The sequence below is a fragment of the Carassius gibelio genome, chromosome A6 (genome assembly GCF_023724105.1).
Source record: "Carassius gibelio isolate Cgi1373 ecotype wild population from Czech Republic chromosome A6, carGib1.2-hapl.c, whole genome shotgun sequence".
Taxonomy (NCBI): domain Eukaryota; kingdom Metazoa; phylum Chordata; class Actinopteri; order Cypriniformes; family Cyprinidae; genus Carassius; species Carassius gibelio.
In genome coordinates, this window is record NC_068376.1 from 23,086,493 (window position 1) to 23,104,869 (window position 18,377).

Consider the following 18,377-nt stretch of genomic DNA (forward strand, 5'->3'; position numbering starts at 1 on the left):
AGTAACTTTTTCTTTCTAAAGATAATTTAATTTAATTTAATCTAATTTCAAAATGTAATTTATTGCTGTGATTGTAAAGCTGGATTTACAGCAGCTATTTCTCCATTCTTCAGTGTCACGTGATCCTTCAGAAATTATTATAATATGTTGATTTACTGCTCAAGAATAATTTCTTATAATTATCAATGTTGAATAATTTTTTTGTGGGAATGGTGATACACTACCATTCAAAAGTATGGAGAATTAAAGGCTAAAAAAAATAAAAAAATAAATTAATATTTCCATTCAGCAAGATGCATTAAATTGATCAAAAGTGACAGTAAATATATTTATAATGCCAAAAAAAGATTTCCATTCATAATGAATAATAAGAAAAAAGTAAAGATTAAAAAAAAAAAGATTTTACAATTATAGAAATGCTGTTCAAACTTTATCAAAGAATCCTGAAAAAAGTATCATAGATTATTAAGCAGAAAAAAAAGCAGTTTTCAACATTACTAATAATAATTGTAACTATTTCCTAAAGATCATGTAACACTGAAGACTGATGTAATGGCTGGTGAAAATTAGGTATGGGTATTGTTAAGGTTTTAACTTTTTAATAACTCTTACTGATACTGCTTATCGATCCCGTATTCTTATTGGTACTTTTTGTTTTGTGTGTGTATATATATGTGTCTGAGTGCTATTGCTTGCTCTATAATAATTTCATCATTATCATTTTACTGTTTGTGTTTTAACCTTGATTTTTAATTATGTATTAAATACATTAACAGAGCAGTCCATTTCATCTGGAATTATTATATTTAGGACATTATCTTTTTTTAGGACAGATTGTCTGTTGCTCCTTAAATTACATATTTTTATTTCTAAACTTCTCTCTTCTGAATGTTTTTTTTCCCCAGGCATTTTGGTTTGACTGCTCTGATGTGGACAGCTGCAGATATACAACAAGGTTTGATAACAGCATTAGAGGTTGACATAATTTGTTACCCCTCTGTTTCACAGATTTTTATTTCAAAATGTGTTGCATCACTTCCTGGTCACCCCTACTAACAGTTTGCATATTTAGGCTATAAATAAACGCAGTTTTCCTTTATAGTCTCTATAGACTGTTCACAAGAAGAACAAAAACTTTTAGTCAAATCAAAGGGGAATTCTGGGTCTTGTAGTTCTTGAACGCCACAGAATATTGAAGTGACCCGAACGTAGTACAACTGAAACACAATTTCCCAGAATCCTATCGTGACAGAGTCATTCGGCAAACCGAAAAGAGACGAACATCGGGGCGATGGACCGTCCTGGACTCTGTGAAGAGTCCGGATAATAACTTTCTCAAACAGAGCACGAAACACTTGGGAAAATACCGCGGACACTTTTGCTCCAACTTCGTCGGGGAGAGGTGAGAGAGAGACAACACAAGAATAAATGGACTACTAAAAGTTTTGTTTATGAAATATGGTTCATTAAATATTTATCTTATCTGCGGGAGAGCATCGCGCCCTGCTGAACCCGCCCCTAGGTTACAAAAACTGCCATGAGAAACTCGCATGAAGAAGGATAAAAAAAAGAAAATAAGCTACAAACTCGACGAGGAAGACAAAAGTGTATCAGTTTGCCGGAGCTGATAGTTTATAATGTTTAACGTATTAATCCAAACAGTGTAATGATGAAGTCAAGAGGTCTGGTTCCGTTAGTTTAATCGCATTTAGGGCATGCACTGCAGTTCATGAAATGATTCTGCTTTTCTCAAATGCGTTTGCTGGATAAAGTTAATGTGTACATGCTTGGTGTTATTTTATTTTTGTGTGTGTGTGTTTTGACATTGTTGACAAGGGTATACAATTGAATAAGTTGTTGTCAAGACGGACGATCTGTCGACGTTCAACAGATAAAATGGGACAGAATCTGCATTACGCTTGCAACAGCATCAGATAAGATATAGCCTACGCAATAAATACAAATACATACATTTTCATGTAAAACAAAGAACAGTATTGTATGCTTTCTGCTTTGTATGTAGATAGAAATTCACATGCAAACCCTCCTCCGCGCATCTCTCTCTCTCTCTCTCTCTCTCTCTCTCTCTCTCTCTCTCTCTCTCAGCATATTAACGGTTTGGTTGGCTAAAGATTTGTTAATCAAATCTAGTAGTTACAGGAAGAATCTGTGATGATACAGTCGTCATGGGAGTTACATTGAACTGTAGTATGCTCACAAAATTTGTTTCTACAGTAAACCTATTTCTTATCAGCTGGGTCTCAAAATGTTGGATAAACACATTTTTTTACATGAACACAGGGATAAATGGGGTTAGTATAGTATTTAAGACTGAAAATGTGTGATGCTGTTTGAAGAAATAAGCATTTAGCATTTTGGCATGTTTTGCCAGTTACAAATTTGAGACTGAAGGTATGTTTTTAGTGTGGCATCCCAATGCACTGGACTTGTCCAGTCAGTTAAGTTAATAATTAACTTGCCACCATGTAATTTGCCAGCTTCTGGTGACCGAAACTGAGAGGAGGAATGAGACTTGGGGATGAACTGAATTGGAACCGACAATGTGAAAAGGCCCATGCTATATAAGCATTAGGAAATAATAATATATATTTAGAACGGATTCAGCTTAAACTATAATAACAAAAGAATGAAGATCAATTCCTCAACTTGTTTGTCTGTCTTCAACATCATGGGTTACTGATTATTGAATATTTGATATTTCCAATCACATGCTGTTATTTAGTTCATGCAGTGAGCCGCTTGTGGTTTAAAGCCAAGTATTCTGTCTTTTAAGACATTAAATTGTACTAGACTTGAATATTATTCCTTTGTTTTTGTGGAAATATTCTGTTTATCGAACTCTGTAGAACTGATATTTTTTTACATCTTCTATTTGAAATGGCTTCTGTATTATGTACTATAGTGAATAACACTTCTAACCACACATCATGTGTATTACTATATGTTGCTTTACTTTCGAATAGCTACAGGTCTTTTAATGGTTAATACTGCTGTTACGCTTGTCTGTTTAATGATAAACCTGCACACAGACCTTGTCATAACCTCTGACCTCTGCAGGTGGTGGAGTGGTTGCCATGGTGGATAAAATGTCAAGTTTTCTGCACATTGGGGATGTTTGCTCCCTTTATGCTGAAGGCTCTACCAGTGGCTTCATAAGCACTCTAGGGTGAGTTGATTGACATTGTTGTTTGAAATGACATTTTCATAAAATTTTATTGAAAGCAGATTAGCGAATGTTTTGAGCAGAGCATTTAAAATGAATTTGTTCAAATAGTGATGATCATTACAGCAAATAAATGATTAACATGTAGAACCAGCTTATTTGTTAGAGGTCCAGACACTCTTTTCTTATTAATTCCTCAAAGTTAACCCCACTGTCAAAAAACTTAAAAGAATAGTTAACCCCCCAAAATTCATTTACTCACCCTTTTGGAAATTTGTATTTACAAAACGTTGTTTCTTTTATGGAGCACAAAAGATGTTTAGCAGAGTGTCCAACATTTTTTAAAACAAGCTTTTCATTAAAAACTAAAAAAAATGTATCGACTTTATCAAACAAACCAATCAAATGACTTCAGAAGACTTTTAAAATAGTGCATGACTCTTTTTTAACGTTAGTTAGTTTGTAATGTTGCTGTTGAAATAGAAACAATATCTGCAAATTGCAGCACTAAAAGTTCAACGCAAATGGAGATATCCTTTAAAATTCTGGCAGTTTAATGCTTAAAAAAACGGCTGGTAAGGGACTACAACAAGCTTCTTCCCAGGTCTGTTATGTCACAAACCCAGTTAAACCCCGCCCCCGAGAACATGCAACAAAGGGGGCGAGGCCATGTTGTGTACTCCTCCTATTGTGTTCCTTGGAAGAAACCAATGTAATAAAGGGTTTGGAACAATAGGAAAATTAGTACATTTTCACAAATCTATAATATTTGGATGGTCTAACGCTTTAAAGATCAAGACTGCATGAAATTTGCTGTGGTTGAATGCTAACCTTTGATGTTTAGATAATAACCAGCTGTCAGCAGTTTAACCCTGTGTATGTGTGTGTGTGTCTGTGTTTTTGGCTGACTGATCATGGAATTTGGATGATGTCCAGTAAGCTGCTGCTTTGGGCCAAAAAAGTCTAAATACAGTCGCACACTTACAAGTGCACACCATTATTTACTCTCTCAAACTTACAGATGCTAGGACAAACCAAAAGTACAGACATCTATTGAGTAGCACTCTTTTTTGTTTTAACCAGGTTGGTTGATGACCGATGTGTTGTCCAACCAGATGCAGGGAACCTGAACAACCCACCCAAGAAGTTCAGGGGTGAGCAGTTTGTGTGTGCGCATGTGTTTGTGTGGATGTTTCGCTGGTTTATTTTCAGTTAAGACAGGAAGTTCTGTTACTTAAACTGGATTTTGAAGTCAAAGGTCACACATACCCTAGAGAAAAGGCTGTAACTTCCATAATAACCACTTAATTTAGCAAGTCATCCTACATTCTTTGGAATTAGTATTCCATTATATTCCAAAGCTTTTATTGTATTATTGTCAAACAAATCTTTGAACGCATAAATCAGTGTAGAACAATCTGATCTCTTTTCTGTGGAGGTTTATTTTGCTGTGGAAATTGTTACCAACACAGAAAGTGCAGATCTTCTTAATAGAAGGACTTGAAAAATGAATGTACTTCAAAGGCTGCTTACAAGATTGTGTGTGTCTGAGGCTGACTGCCCTAAACTCCCCACTTCACTCAGAATGCATCTGCTAGTGACATTGAGAAGTTGCATCAGGAGTAGGTTTGTGAGTGAGTGCATTTATACATCATGTGTACTGGTTTCCATCAATAGTTGGCTACAGAATATTAAAGGAATAGTTTGTCCCAAAATAAAAATCCTGTCATGAATTACTCATCCCCATGTTGTTCAAAACATATTTGATATTATTTCTTCTGTGGAACCTGGTTTGAAGGTTCAAACTGCTTTTTTTCCACACAACAAAAGCATACAGCGACTATAAAAAATACATTTAAATACATTTTTAAACTAAATTTTACACCATATTCCTAGTCCCTTGAAGCCAGGCACACAATATTATATTATACCATTTTTATTTCATTATTCATTGCTAATCTTCCTCCCATCACAGCTCTTAAATTTCATACTCATATGTGCTTATATGTGCATATACAAACGTGCCACATCATGAAATGTGAAACAAGCTATTTTTGCATTAGTGACAACCGCCATTGGTTGCTGTAACCAAATTTGATTAAAACACAGAAAAAATTGTAATATTTTAAAATTCTATTACAATTTAAGGTAACTGTTTTTGTATTTTAATATATATTTAAAATGTTATTTATTCCTGTGATTTTCAGCAGCCATTTCTCCAGTCTTCAGTGTCAAATGATCCTTCAGAAATCATCAGCTGATTTGGTGCTCAAGAAACATTTTTATTATTATCAATGTTAAAAACAGTTGTGCTGTTCTTTGATTTACAGAAAGTTAAAAAGATCAACTTTTATTTAAAATAAAAAATATTTTGTAATATTATAAATGTTTACTATCACAGTTGGTCATTTTAATGCATCCTTGCTAACACTAGTATATTCATATTTACATTAATTACTTTTTCTTTGAACAACATAGGGAACTAGCCCTTTAACTTTTATCTATTTTCTATCGAATGCATTTATCTCAATAACTCAACCCTGCTGATAAATAAACCTTGCACAATGTGCTTGAGCCTGTGATGAAGGGAAGGAGAGGAGAGATAATTGTATGATGGTCAGTGGACCCCCATCGAGAGGAATCTATTATTTGCTTCAAATATAAACACATCAAAGCAAACGAAAGCATGGTTCGTTTTATGTGGTTGTTATTTCATAAATATATTTGCTTTTTGGGTATGAATTAATTTCCAAGAGATCAGACTTAAAATGTTCATCTGGCAGAAGATAAACAAGCAGAACAGCATTGCAGGAGGACCTGAGCTGCATCTTTTATAGTGGTTTGGTGTGGGACATTTTTTAACACCCTGGCAACCAACCATAACACCATTGTATTAGAAGTGTGAGCATGGTAGCAGCAAGTGTTCTGTCTCTCGAAATAAACAAATATAGATACATATATAGACAGGGTTTGAAATGAACTTTTTCACTCTTTCACAAATTTGACTACAACATTTTTATGTTACTGGCCATTCATAACTTATACTAGCCAAAAAAAAACTATAAATAAATGAATAAACAGAAATAAACCAGATTAACTATGTCACAGCTTCATATATTCAGTAAATATATTTATTATAACACCTGAATACCTGCAGGTTTTTAAAATCAAATTAAAGTATTTTAAGACTTGCACAAAAAGCAATGCACATCAAAACACATTTCAGCCTTTAGACTTTTCTGTATATATATATATATATATATATATATATATATATATATATATAAACACACACACACACACACACACATATATATATATATATATATATATATATATATATATATATATATATATATATATATATATATATATATATATATATATATATATAGTTTTTAGTAATCAGACAATCTTAAACTGAGGTTTTTATACGCGAGTGTGTTCTACATTCCTCTAGTGACCCCAGGACTTTTTGGTGTTTTATCATCCCAATCTCCAGAAACTAGAAACAGAGACCAGATTCTCTCTCTCTCTCTCTCTCTCTCTGTCAGTCTGTCTATCTCTGACTTCCCCTCTCTCCTTATTTGGTAAGACTGGAGTTCTGCTGAAAAGAAGAAGTGCATTTTCACTTTTATGCCTGTAGCACTTTTCTTATCACTTTTGAAAAACTGTATGTGTTGTCTGTCATATTACATCCTCCTGAACAGAAAAGGTTAGTAGTTCTTTTTTTGGGATGTGATGTGAGGAGACTAGTCCTTTTTTTTTTTTTTTTACATTATGCACATGTATGCTCAAACCACACAGACAGAGTTTACATATTGATTTTCATAGGGATTTTCTTTCTTATCTTTTATGATCACCTTGTCATCCTCAGCTGGTTTTGAAAGCTGCGTGTGTCTAAAACACAATGTGATTGTGTGTATGTGTGGTGTTCTGTTTGTCAGTGCTGGGATGAAATGTGTGTTCCCTCTCTCTCTTTTTGTCTGTCTGTAGACTGTCTGTTCAGACTGTGTCCCATGAACAGATACTCGGCACAGAAACAGTTCTGGAAAGCTGCCAAACCTGGAGGAAACAGCACCACAGATACTGTTCTGCTCAACAAACTCCACGTGAGTGTCAAGCTTAGTCTTTCCCTAGCCACAGTCATGATCTGTCTGTTTATATTAATATAGGGAATTCCATCCGCTCCTTCAGACAAAAAGAATTTGCAAGAACAGGAACTGTTTAACATTAAATATATATATTTTTTATTTCATAGAATATACTGCTATTTTTTAATGACTCATTAAAAATTCATCATCATCCAACATCCACCAGCAGAGACTAAAAGGGCTATGTTAACCAAACAAACCTTGAGCTCTAAAACTTCTTTACTATTGAGAAATTAAAAAGATCATTAGAAACTTCATCTTACATTGTTTGCTGTATTTATGCACAAAGATAATGTTGTTTTAAGGAATGATATAATTACATTTTTAAATCAAATTTATTAGATTCATTTGTATTTGGTAGATTATGGTTGCATCAAAAACAAGTTCATCCAAGAGTGTAAAACATTACTTTACAAATTACTTTAATATCTACATTTAAATCAATATGCATTTATTATTTTAGTTGCCTACCAAATCATGCTTAATTCAGTTGGATGATTATCAATATGATGTAAGTAATTTATGTGATTGCTTAGCTAAACTTCCTAAACTTCATGGCTTCAGCCTGCAGTTGGATAACCCTCTGCTTATTACCTTATATATACATAAAATGAAAAAAGTTGCAGAAAAAAAAAATATATATATGTGCTTGTAAATGAAACAGATTGTGAAGAATGCTCTGTGGGCCACCTGAACAATGTTACAATATATCAATAAAGAGTGCAAAGTTTGTTTCTTTACAGAGGATGGTTAAGCAGATACAGTATATTTATCAACTTCTCTGAAGCTCCCTCAGATGTTCTGAAGAGTCACTGCATTTTGCTTAAGTGGGTGTTCATGTGGGAAATGCAGGTTTGAGCCTGGCCTGCAACACCACAAGATCACAAATGTTCTCTTATTCTTTAATTTCTTACTATATGTTTTTTCAGCATGCTGCTGATTTAGAAAAGAAACAAAATGAATCGGAGAACAAAAAGCTTTTAGGAACAGTCATTCAGTACGGGAACGTCATCCAGGTAAATCTCTCACAAACACATGAGCACAAATATTACTTTAGGGAATATTTAAATTGTCTGTATAATACAAAACACTTAATATGTAGAAATTCAGAATATTTAGCAGTCAAATTAATTAATTGTTCACACATTTGCAGCTTCTCCATCTGAAGAGTAACAAGTATCTGACGGTAAATAAGCGTTTGCCGGCTCTTCTTGAGAAGAATGCCATGCGTGTGACCCTGGATGCTGCAGGAAATGAAGGCTCGTGGTTTTACATCCAACCCTTCTATAAGCTCCGCTCTATTGGAGACAATGTGAGTATAACATCAACCTCTTCAAAACAGCCACTGTAATCTTGATTATTCATTTGATTTATGGTTTAGTCCTGCTTTTTGCACTTACATAAGCACCTATTAGAGTCCCACTTGTTATGTTTTGTGTGTGTTTTTCAGGTGGTCATTGGCGATAAGGTTGTGTTGAACCCTGTTAATGCCGGACAGCCGCTTCATGCCAGTAGCCATCAACTTGTGGATAATCCAGGATGCAATGAAGTAAAATACACATATAAACACATGGCTATGTTAACAATGTAATACTAGTGTACAGTACAGTGGAAGTCCCCCTCAACAGAAATCACAGACCTTTTTTGGGGGGGTTAGGGGTCCTTGATAGGATCCAAAGGTCTCTTTAGCATTGACAATTAAAGGGGAACGCCACTGGTTGAGAACCACAGCTTTATGCCATTATATTTTTCTCTTTCAGGTGAATTCAGTGAACTGTACTACCAGTTGGAAAATTGTTCTTTTCATGAAATGGAGCGACAACCAGGAGGTTGTCCTGAAAGGAGTATGTTTTGTGCACATCCACACTGCACAAACAGTGACCTTCACGTTTACTTGTTTAAGGCCTATATTTGATTAGAATGAATATTTATGGCCTTTTGATGAAATACATGTTATCAGGGTGATGTGGTGAGGCTGTTCCATGCAGAGCAGGAGAAGTTTCTAACATGTGATGAACACCGGAAAAAGCAGTATGTCTTTTTGCGTACTACCGGGCGCCAGTCTGCAACCTCCGCCACTAGTAGCAAAGCACTCTGGGAGATAGAGGTTAGTTTAGAACTCAACTTTGTGAAACTGAACAGATTTTTTTGTGAGTGTGATTCTACTAGTTTGGGAACATAAACAGATGTTTGGATGCTTTTCAGGTGGTTCAGCATGATCCCTGCAGAGGCGGAGCCGGCTACTGGAACAGTCTCTTTAGGTTCAAACACCTGGCCACCGGCCATTACCTTGCTGCAGAGGTTAGACTGATATGTTACCTAGAATAAGAGTGCACACACAAACGCACATGCAGATACATCAAAGTGTGTCTATTTAGAGAGCTTGATGTTAGCAAGAGCAGAGAACGTGATTTGCGACATTTACCTAATTGTTCTCACCTTATTGTGATCAGGTAAATCCAGACTATGAAGAAGAATGCCTGGAGATCCGTTCCTCTGTGAGTGTGTGTTTGAGAGCGCATGTGGCTGTGTGTGTGTGTGTGTGTGTATGTGTGTGTTTATCTGAGCTTCTTTATAAATTCATAGTGTGAGCCATTTGAGGGTCTCTTTACCTTATTGCTCTCATTTCAACACATTAGTTTAGACAAAGCAGAGTGTCAAGTTGAATGAGATGGTGACTGAGCCGTTGATCAATTTTTTCTCTTGCAGCTGGATTCGGAGCAGGAAGTGATGAGAGCACGTGCACGTAACCCTCAGGATAAGGTTATATACACTCTGGTTTCTGTTCCTGATGGCAATGACATATCATCAATCTTTGAGCTTGACCCTACTACTCTGAGAGGCGGAGACTCGCTTGTGCCAAGGTACAGCGAGATTGTGACTTCTTGTGACTTCTGATTAAGTGCATATATTTTAAACAAGCTGTATTTTGGATTGTGCTTGTCAGAAACTCATACGTGAGGCTCAGGCATCTCTGTACCAATACATGGGTACACAGCACCAACCAGCCAATAGATAAAGAGGAAGAAAAACCAGTCATGCTCAGAGTGAGTCAGTTTCTGTCTATGTATGACTGTAGCATTGGTTTATGGATTCTCTGAAGTGTGTTTCCCTCACTCTATATTTGTGTCTCAGATAGGAACATCTCCTCTGAAGGAAGATAAAGAGGCTTTTGCTATAGTTCCAGTATCTCCAGCTGAAGTTCGCGATCTGGATTTTGCTAATGATGCAAGTAAAGTCTTAGCTTCCATTGCAGCCAAACTGGAGAAGGGCACCATCACCCAGAATGAGAGGAGGTAGAGGTTACATCCATCTATTCATCCATGTGTACGTCCGTCCATCCATCAATCATCTGTCTGACCTTCCATTCATCAATCCAGCCAACCATCACTTTTTCTTTTTGTCTATCTGTCCATCTTTTCTTCCGCCATTCAATCACCCATTAATTCAACCATCGGTCTGTCCGTCCTTTCACAATTTATTCTTCTGGTTTTTTTTTTAAATCCATCCATCCATCCATCATCTATCTGTCTGTCCTTTTGAAATACCTTCCTTCAGCTATTTAATCTTTCATCCATCCATCCATCCATCTGACTGTCTTCCATCCATTCTTTCTTTTAAACCATTTATTAATCATTTAATCCATCCATCTGTTTGGTTCTTTTTTTGCTTCCTCATTTGTCTATCCATTCATTTATCCATCCATTAGTATTTTCATCCATGCATCCATCCATCCATCATCCATCCATGTATTTGTCCTTCTTTCCTTCAACTATTTCTTCTTTCCATTCATCTAGCCATTTGTCCACCTATCCATCTATTTATCTGTCTGTACCGTCCTTCAGCCATCTAGCCGTCTATCCATTCGGTCAACTGTCTCTGTATTTGTCCTTCCATCCTTCAATAATTTATTCAACTTTTAATTTATCCATATATTTGACCATTTTTACACCCATATTCCCATCTTTCTTTACTACTTTTGTTCTTTTCATCTATCTATCTATCCATCTCTCCTTTCTTTTTCTATTTTTTTCCTTTCTTGCTTGCTTCCTTGTTTCATTCATTCATCTGTCCATCCATAAATCCATCCACCTACCTGCCCATCTGACCTTCCTTCCATCCAGTTGTCTGTTCATTTAGCTGTCCATTTCTCCACTTTTCTTTCAGTCTTTCATCCATCTGTCTGTTCATCTATTATTTATTTCCATTTTTCTTTGATTTCCTTCCATTTCTGCCTTTTAACATTACAATAATATATTTGTAACCAATCCATCTTTATGCTAATTCTTTACATCTTCTCACACTTACAAAAACACACTGTCTCCCGACGGCTCTCTTACACAAGGTCAGTGACAAAGCTGCTGGAGGATCTGGTGTATTTTGTGGTGGACATTCCCAGCAGTGCTCAGGATGTGCTGGAGATCACAGTCAACAAACCTAACAGAGAGCGGCAGAAACTCATGAGAGAGCAGAACATACTCAAACAGGTACTTTAATATCAAATCTTAGGTTTAGTTTTAAATCATCTCACTTAAATTTAAATGACCTTTTATCTTGTGCTGTGATCGACCAGATATTCAAGCTGCTGCAGGCCCCATTCACTGATAGCGGGGACGGTCCTATGTTGCGTCTGGAAGAGCTCGCAGACCAACGTCATGCACCCTTTCGTCACATCTGTCGGCTCTGCTACAGAGTCCTACGTCACTCACAACAGGACTATCGCAAAAATCAGGTAAACTAAACTACTAAAATAAATGCAAACCAAACTACGCTAGCGCTACTACAAAATACAGTCACAACCTCTTATACTACATGCACTTGTGCACTTGTATACTACATGTGCAATATTCCCCCTCTAGGAGTACATTGCAAAGCAGTTCCGCTTCATGCAGAAGCAGATAGGATATGATGTTCTTGCTGAAGACACTATCACAGCCCTGCTTCACAACAACAGGAAGCTTCTAGAGAAACACATCACTGCAGCTGAGATAGACACCTTCGTCAGCCTGGTCCGCAAGAACAGAGAGCCCAGGTGGAAGAAAATACATCTGCATAAATGTTCTCGGTCATTTACATTTATTCATTAAGCACACCCTTTTATCTAAAGGGAAAAACAAAAGAGAAATGTTATAATGAAAGTGATTCATCTTAAGAACATGCTAATACAGTGATGTTGGTAAGACTAAGCGACAGTAAAATATAGGTTTTAAAGTGAGAGTTTAGAAGCACAGTAAAAATGTAGTAAGCTGTGTCTTCAGATGTTTCTTGATTATTGAATGACTTGACCAAATTTGTAATAGTTTTTGTGTGTTTGTTCTCCTGAATGAGTTTTCTTTCTCCCTGTTTCTCTAGATTTCTGGACTACTTGTCAGATCTGTGTGTGTCTATGAATAAATCCATCCCTGTCACACAAGAACTCATCTGTAATGCTGTGCTGGACCCAGCAAATGCAGACATCCTCATCGAAACCAAGTACAGCCCCTGCACTGACTATTATGCTATCTACAGTACATATTTAGAGCAATATACAGTATACTACCATTCAAAAGTTTGGAGTATGATTTAAAAAAAAAAGATAATTAATAGTTTTATTAAACAAGGATGCATTTAACTGAAGAAATTATTTAAAATGGACAGTATTTCAAATTAATGGTGTTTTTTTTCGTATTTTCGATTCAACAAAGAATCCTGAAAACATGTATCACGGCTTCCACCAGCAGCACAACTGTTACAACATTTGAGAATTTTTTTTGAGCACCAAATAGGCATATAAGAATGTTATCTGAAGGATGATGTGACATGGAAGACTGGAGTAATTTTGCCAAAACAGGAATAAATGACATTTTAAAATATAGTACAATCGAAATAAAACAAAAAAATATATCCTTAATAAAATTCATTAATATAATTCGGGAAGCACAAAATCGAACAGTCAGGCACATGATTGAGGAAAAAATGAAAAGATCTCATTAACACTGATTCAAACCAGAAATTGTGATGCATGAATTGTTATGAATAGTTAGCCCATGGCTAGACGTCTGTGAGAGTATTATTGAGTGAATATGTGTGTGTTTGTGTGTCAGGCTTGTGTTATCACGGTTTGAGGTGGCAGGAACGGTGCTTGGTGAGAGCGCAGAGGAGGAAGAGGAGGATGAGGAGGAGGTATGGTTGTTCTGGAAGGACAGTAGAGGAGAGATGAAGAGTAAGAGCATCAGAGAGCTTGCACAGGATGCCAAAGATGGACACAAAGAGGACCAGGAAGTTATTAATTATTACCGGTATGCACACACACCTACTCTTACATGCAATGCGAGAAAAAATGATGCAGCAATGTAATAATAACATCTATTGTCAGGTATCAGCTGAATTTGTTTGCAAGGATGTGTCTGGATCGGCAGTACCTGGCCATTAATAAGATATCAGCACAACTGGATGTGGATCTGATCCTGCGCTGCATGTCAGACGAAGACTTACCCTTTGACCTCAGAGCCTCATTCTGCCGCATGATGCTGCACATGCATGTAGATCGTGACCCTCAGGAACAGGTTACCCCTGTCAAATATGCTCGGCTGTGGTCTGAAATCCCTTCACAGATTGACATTAATGAGTAAGTGGTTCACTTTAGAAACAGCGAACAGTGAAAAGCCCATTTAGTAAGTGGTCTGTTCATCAGCCAGTTATTTTTCGGTTTCTTAACAGTTATGATAATGACGGGACTTCACGTGATGAGGTGAAGGAACGCTTCTCTCAAACGATGGAGTTTGTGGAGAATTACCTGCGAGATGTTGTGTGCCAGAGTTTCCCGTTCTCAGACAAGGAGAAAAACAAGCTCACTTTTGAGGTGTGCCACCTCATGAAAACAAAAAATTAGGTGTCACATGAGTTACATGACTGCATCTTTACCTATTATTTGTACATTAGACTCATTATAGATTGCGCCATTAAAAAAAAAAAAAAACTTTTTTAACTTATGACAAAAATATATTTGTCTGACAAAATTACCAATGCAGTGTTTCTCCGGGAAGCTGTTTTTTTTTTTTTTAACACACATATCCACTTTCCATTATCTATTCCAAAGGTGGTGAACTTGGCAAGGAACCTTATCTATTTTGGTTTCTATAACTTCTGTGACTTGCTACGGTTGACCAAAATCCTGTTGGCCATCCTGGACTGTGTCCATATCAGCACTCCCTTTCCTATCAAGCTGCCTGGAGATCGTGGCAAAGGTCAGAAACACAACTAGCTATGGACTCTAAATAAATAAATAAATTATGTAGTCATCTTAATTGATTTATTCTAGTCAAACATGTTATTTATGTTTTGGAGAATATTAAATGGAAAAATATTTAGTTATAAAAATATAATAAAGGATTAGGAATAACTCTTAAGGTAACTTTTTACAGTCTAGATTTTATAAAGTTTATCAGATAAAAAAAATAGCTTTCATTCAGGTAAATACATCAAATGGTTTTACAGAATAAAAGCTTGTGTGAAAGTGCTCTGAAGTCTTTCTCTGACCACCTCTATAGGAAGTAATGTGATGCGGTCCATCCATGGGGTGGGAGAGCTGATGACACAGGTGGTGTTGAGGGGTGGGGGATTTCTGCCAGCCACCAACAACAACCCTCCTGACAGAGAAGTTAAATCCCAGAGTGAACCTCAGAAACAGGACATACTGGTGATGGACACCAAACTCAAGATCATTGAGATCCTACAGGTGTTAAAACACATCCTAGTCCATAATTAATTGGATTTTAATGACCGTTTAAATCATTATTTGAGAAATTTGTCAGCTGAATGTTTGCCAAACTAGTTGTGTATGAAATGACTCTCTAATTTTTTATGTAGTTCATTCTAAATGTCCGGTTGGACTACAGGATCTCCTGCCTGCTTTGTATCTTTAAAACAGAGTTTGATGAGAGCAACTCTCAAACAGAGCCCTCTGTAAATCAGGACTCTCCTGCCAGTGTGCAAGGTAAAATGAGCAAGCGTGTGTTTGTGTCAGTATCAGCTGGTGTGGGTCAAATGTCTGAATAACAATTGTCTTTTTTTAGGAGCGCTGGACTTTGAACATATTGAAGAGCAAGCCGAAGGGATTTTCGGAGGAAGGTAAGAAGGTTGTGCTCTTTGGTAATTTGTCTTATGTTTGTGTGCTGTATGTGTGTGTGAATCTGTGTGTTTTTGTGTATCTAGTGAAGAGAACACTCCACTAGATCTTGATGATCACGGTGGCCGGACGTTTCTGAGGGTCTTGCTGCATTTGACCATGCATGACTATCCTCCACTGGTGTCACGGGCCCTTCACCTCCTCTTCCGACATTTTAGCCAGAGGCAGGAGGTCTTACAGGCCTTTAAGCAGGTATTCATTCATAGATTCATCCATCCACCCATCCATTCCATACATTTTCAGTATTCAGTTTTACACAATATTTATTTTTGTCTTGTCATATCAATTTTAATACAATTTTACTTAAATTAAATTATTAATCTAATTTAGACTGTCACTGGGTGATTGTGGTTTATTATTTTAAATAGGGATGTACCGAATGTTTGGCAACCACAATTTTTAGGCGAAAAGACCCAATAAATTGTACTAAACAATGACTCGTCACGATCAATTGAGGGAGAGGCGCGCACTTTTTATAATGGAACAAACATGCCAGCAGTGTGGAAGCATTTAAACTGTCAAAAGAAAGACACAAAATTTATTACATGTGCTGGCAGCGAGAGACTGTTTAGTACTGCATTGCATGTTTTCAATGAGAAGAGGAAGGTTATGATTGAAATTGTAAAATGGCCTTAAACAATTAGTAAATAAATTGCAGAGTGCTACATTTTCTAATACATGCACAAACTGCATGTATTCTGACAGTGCGGCATGAGCTTGCAGCAGATCTGCTTATGAACCAGGGTTCAAAGTCCAAAGCTCAAGGAATATCTGCGCTGATACATTGTTACTCGTCAGTTGCCAAGTTGTAAATTTAATTAATTTTTACAAGTCATGTGACAAATGCAATATGTGCAATGTATTCGTTATGAGACTTCTTTATACAGGTGCTGGTCATATAATTAGAATATCATCAAAAATTTGATTTATTTCACTAATTCCTTTCAAAAAGTGTAACTTGTATATTATATTAATTCATTACACACAGACTGATATATTTCAAATGTTTATTTCTTTTAATTTTGATGTTTATAACTGACAACTAAAGAAAATTCCAAATTCAGTATCTCAGAAAATTATAATATTGTGAAAAGGTTCAATATTGAAGACACCTGGTGCCGCACTCTAATCAGCTAATTAACTCAAAACACCAGCAAAGACTTTAAATGGTCTCTCAGTCTAGTTCTGTAGGATACACAAACATGGGGAAGACTGCTGACTTGACAGTTTTCCAAAAGACACGAAAGGTCATTGCAAAAGAAGCTGGCTGTTCACAGAGCTCTGTGTCCAAGCACATTAAGAGAGAGGTGAAGGGAAGGAAAAGATGTGTTAGAAAAAAGTGTAGAAGCAATAAGGATAACTGCACCCTGGAGAGGATTGTGAAACAAAACCCATTCAAAAATGTGGGGGAGATTCACAAAGAGTGGACTGCAGCTGGAGTCAGTGCTTCAAGAACCACTACACACAGACGTATGCAAGACATGGGTTTCAGCTGTCGCTTCCCTTGTGTCAAGCCACTCTTGAACAACAGACAGTATCAGAAGGGTCTCGCTTCAAAAAGGACTGGACTGCTGCTGATTGGTCCAATTTTATGTTCTCTGATGAAAGTAAATTTAGCATTTCCTTTGGATATCAGGTTCCCAGAGTCTGGAGGAAGAGAGGAGAGGCACTCAATCCATGTTGCTTGAGGTCCAGTGTAGTTTTCACAGTCAGTGATGGTTTGGGGTGCTATGTCATCTGCTGGTGTTGGTCTGCTGTGTTTTCTGAGGTCCAAGGTGAACACAGCCGTATACCAGGAAGTTTTTGAGCACTTCATGCTTCCTTGCTGCTGACCAAATTTATGGAGATGCAGATTTAATTTTCCAACAGGACTTGGCACGTGCACACAGTGCCAAAGCTTCCAGTACCTGGTTTAAGGACCATGGTATCCCTGTTCTTAATTGGCCAGCAAACTCTCCTGACCTTAACCCCTTAGAAAATCTATGGGGTATTGTGAAGAGGAAGATGTGATATGCCAGACCCAAGAATGCAGAAGAGCTGAAGGCCACTATCAGAGCATCCTGGGCTCTCATAACACCTGAGCAGTGCCACCGATGGATCGACTCCATGCCACGCCACATTGCTGCAGTAATTCAGGCAAAAGGACCCCCAACTAAGTATTGAGTGCTGTACATGCTCATACTTTTCATGTTCATACTTTTTAGTTGTTTAACTTGTTTTCTAAAAAATCCTTTCTTTGTATTGGTCTTAAGTTATATTCTAATTTTCTGAGACACTGAATTTGGGATTTTCCTTAGTTGTCAGTTATAATCATCAAAATGAAAATAAATAAACATTTGAACTATATCAATCTGTGTGTAATGAATGAATATAATATACAAGTTTCACTTTTTGAATGGAATTAGTGAAATAAATCAACTTTTTGATTATATTCTAATTATATGACAAGCACCTGTAAATCTGCTTTTGTCAACAATTGAAGTCTTCCTATGCATTTCTGCCAAAATCAAAGTTGAGAAAAAGCAAGAACCTCATTAACATTGCTAAATGTAAGTTTTGTAATTTTACTGTTGTTCTTTAAAATAAAATAAAAAAGACAATAACAATGATAATAATAACAACAGTAAAAAGCAAATTTTCATTTCATTTATGCAAAACTTTGGCCCAGTGTTTCATTTTGTTCAGGCCCAGCCAAGAATTTTCATTTCTATGCATCCCCTAGTTTTAAAATTATAATAATTTTATTAATTAAAAAAATATTTGCATATTTTTAATAATTTGAATTGGTTGCCTTATTGATGACAAAATAAAAATAGCCTTTGTGAGCAAATGTTTTAATGAATTAATGATGCATTTATATAGTGCTTTAGTA

At 36.4% G+C, this 18,377-nt stretch overlaps 1 protein-coding gene across 4 annotated transcripts in view; it reads left to right on the top strand.

Moving 5' to 3' along the window:
- Nucleotides 1-1,249: 1,249 nt before the first annotated feature.
- LOC128015754 (inositol 1,4,5-trisphosphate receptor type 1) overlaps nucleotides 1,250-18,377 on the top strand; it is a 31,772-nt gene continuing 14,644 nt past the window's right edge. For 2 of the 4 annotated variants that reach the window (XM_052599849.1, XM_052599850.1), the window contains exons 1-26: nucleotides 1,250-1,402; nucleotides 3,079-3,187; nucleotides 4,268-4,338; nucleotides 7,181-7,296; nucleotides 8,268-8,354; nucleotides 8,492-8,650; nucleotides 8,789-8,887; nucleotides 9,099-9,182; nucleotides 9,299-9,445; nucleotides 9,544-9,639; nucleotides 9,792-9,836; nucleotides 10,048-10,202; nucleotides 10,286-10,385; nucleotides 10,474-10,634; nucleotides 11,684-11,825; nucleotides 11,912-12,070; nucleotides 12,198-12,370; nucleotides 12,691-12,810; nucleotides 13,422-13,616; nucleotides 13,694-13,945; nucleotides 14,038-14,179; nucleotides 14,417-14,564; nucleotides 14,868-15,055; nucleotides 15,187-15,313; nucleotides 15,393-15,447; nucleotides 15,532-15,697. In XM_052599849.1, the coding sequence (XP_052455809.1) occupies nucleotides 3,096-3,187; nucleotides 4,268-4,338; nucleotides 7,181-7,296; nucleotides 8,268-8,354; nucleotides 8,492-8,650; nucleotides 8,789-8,887; nucleotides 9,099-9,182; nucleotides 9,299-9,445; nucleotides 9,544-9,639; nucleotides 9,792-9,836; nucleotides 10,048-10,202; nucleotides 10,286-10,385; nucleotides 10,474-10,634; nucleotides 11,684-11,825; nucleotides 11,912-12,070; nucleotides 12,198-12,370; nucleotides 12,691-12,810; nucleotides 13,422-13,616; nucleotides 13,694-13,945; nucleotides 14,038-14,179; nucleotides 14,417-14,564; nucleotides 14,868-15,055; nucleotides 15,187-15,313; nucleotides 15,393-15,447; nucleotides 15,532-15,697 (3,279 nt within the window). In that variant the 5' untranslated portion in view covers nucleotides 1,250-1,402; nucleotides 3,079-3,095. The remainder of the gene's footprint in view (nucleotides 1,403-3,078; nucleotides 3,188-4,267; nucleotides 4,339-7,180; nucleotides 7,297-8,267; nucleotides 8,355-8,491; nucleotides 8,651-8,788; nucleotides 8,888-9,098; nucleotides 9,183-9,298; nucleotides 9,446-9,543; nucleotides 9,640-9,791; nucleotides 9,837-10,047; nucleotides 10,203-10,285; nucleotides 10,386-10,473; nucleotides 10,635-11,683; nucleotides 11,826-11,911; nucleotides 12,071-12,197; nucleotides 12,371-12,690; nucleotides 12,811-13,421; nucleotides 13,617-13,693; nucleotides 13,946-14,037; nucleotides 14,180-14,416; nucleotides 14,565-14,867; nucleotides 15,056-15,186; nucleotides 15,314-15,392; nucleotides 15,448-15,531; nucleotides 15,698-18,377) is intronic. The other 2 variants (XM_052599851.1, XM_052599852.1) reach the window with 1 other exon arrangement.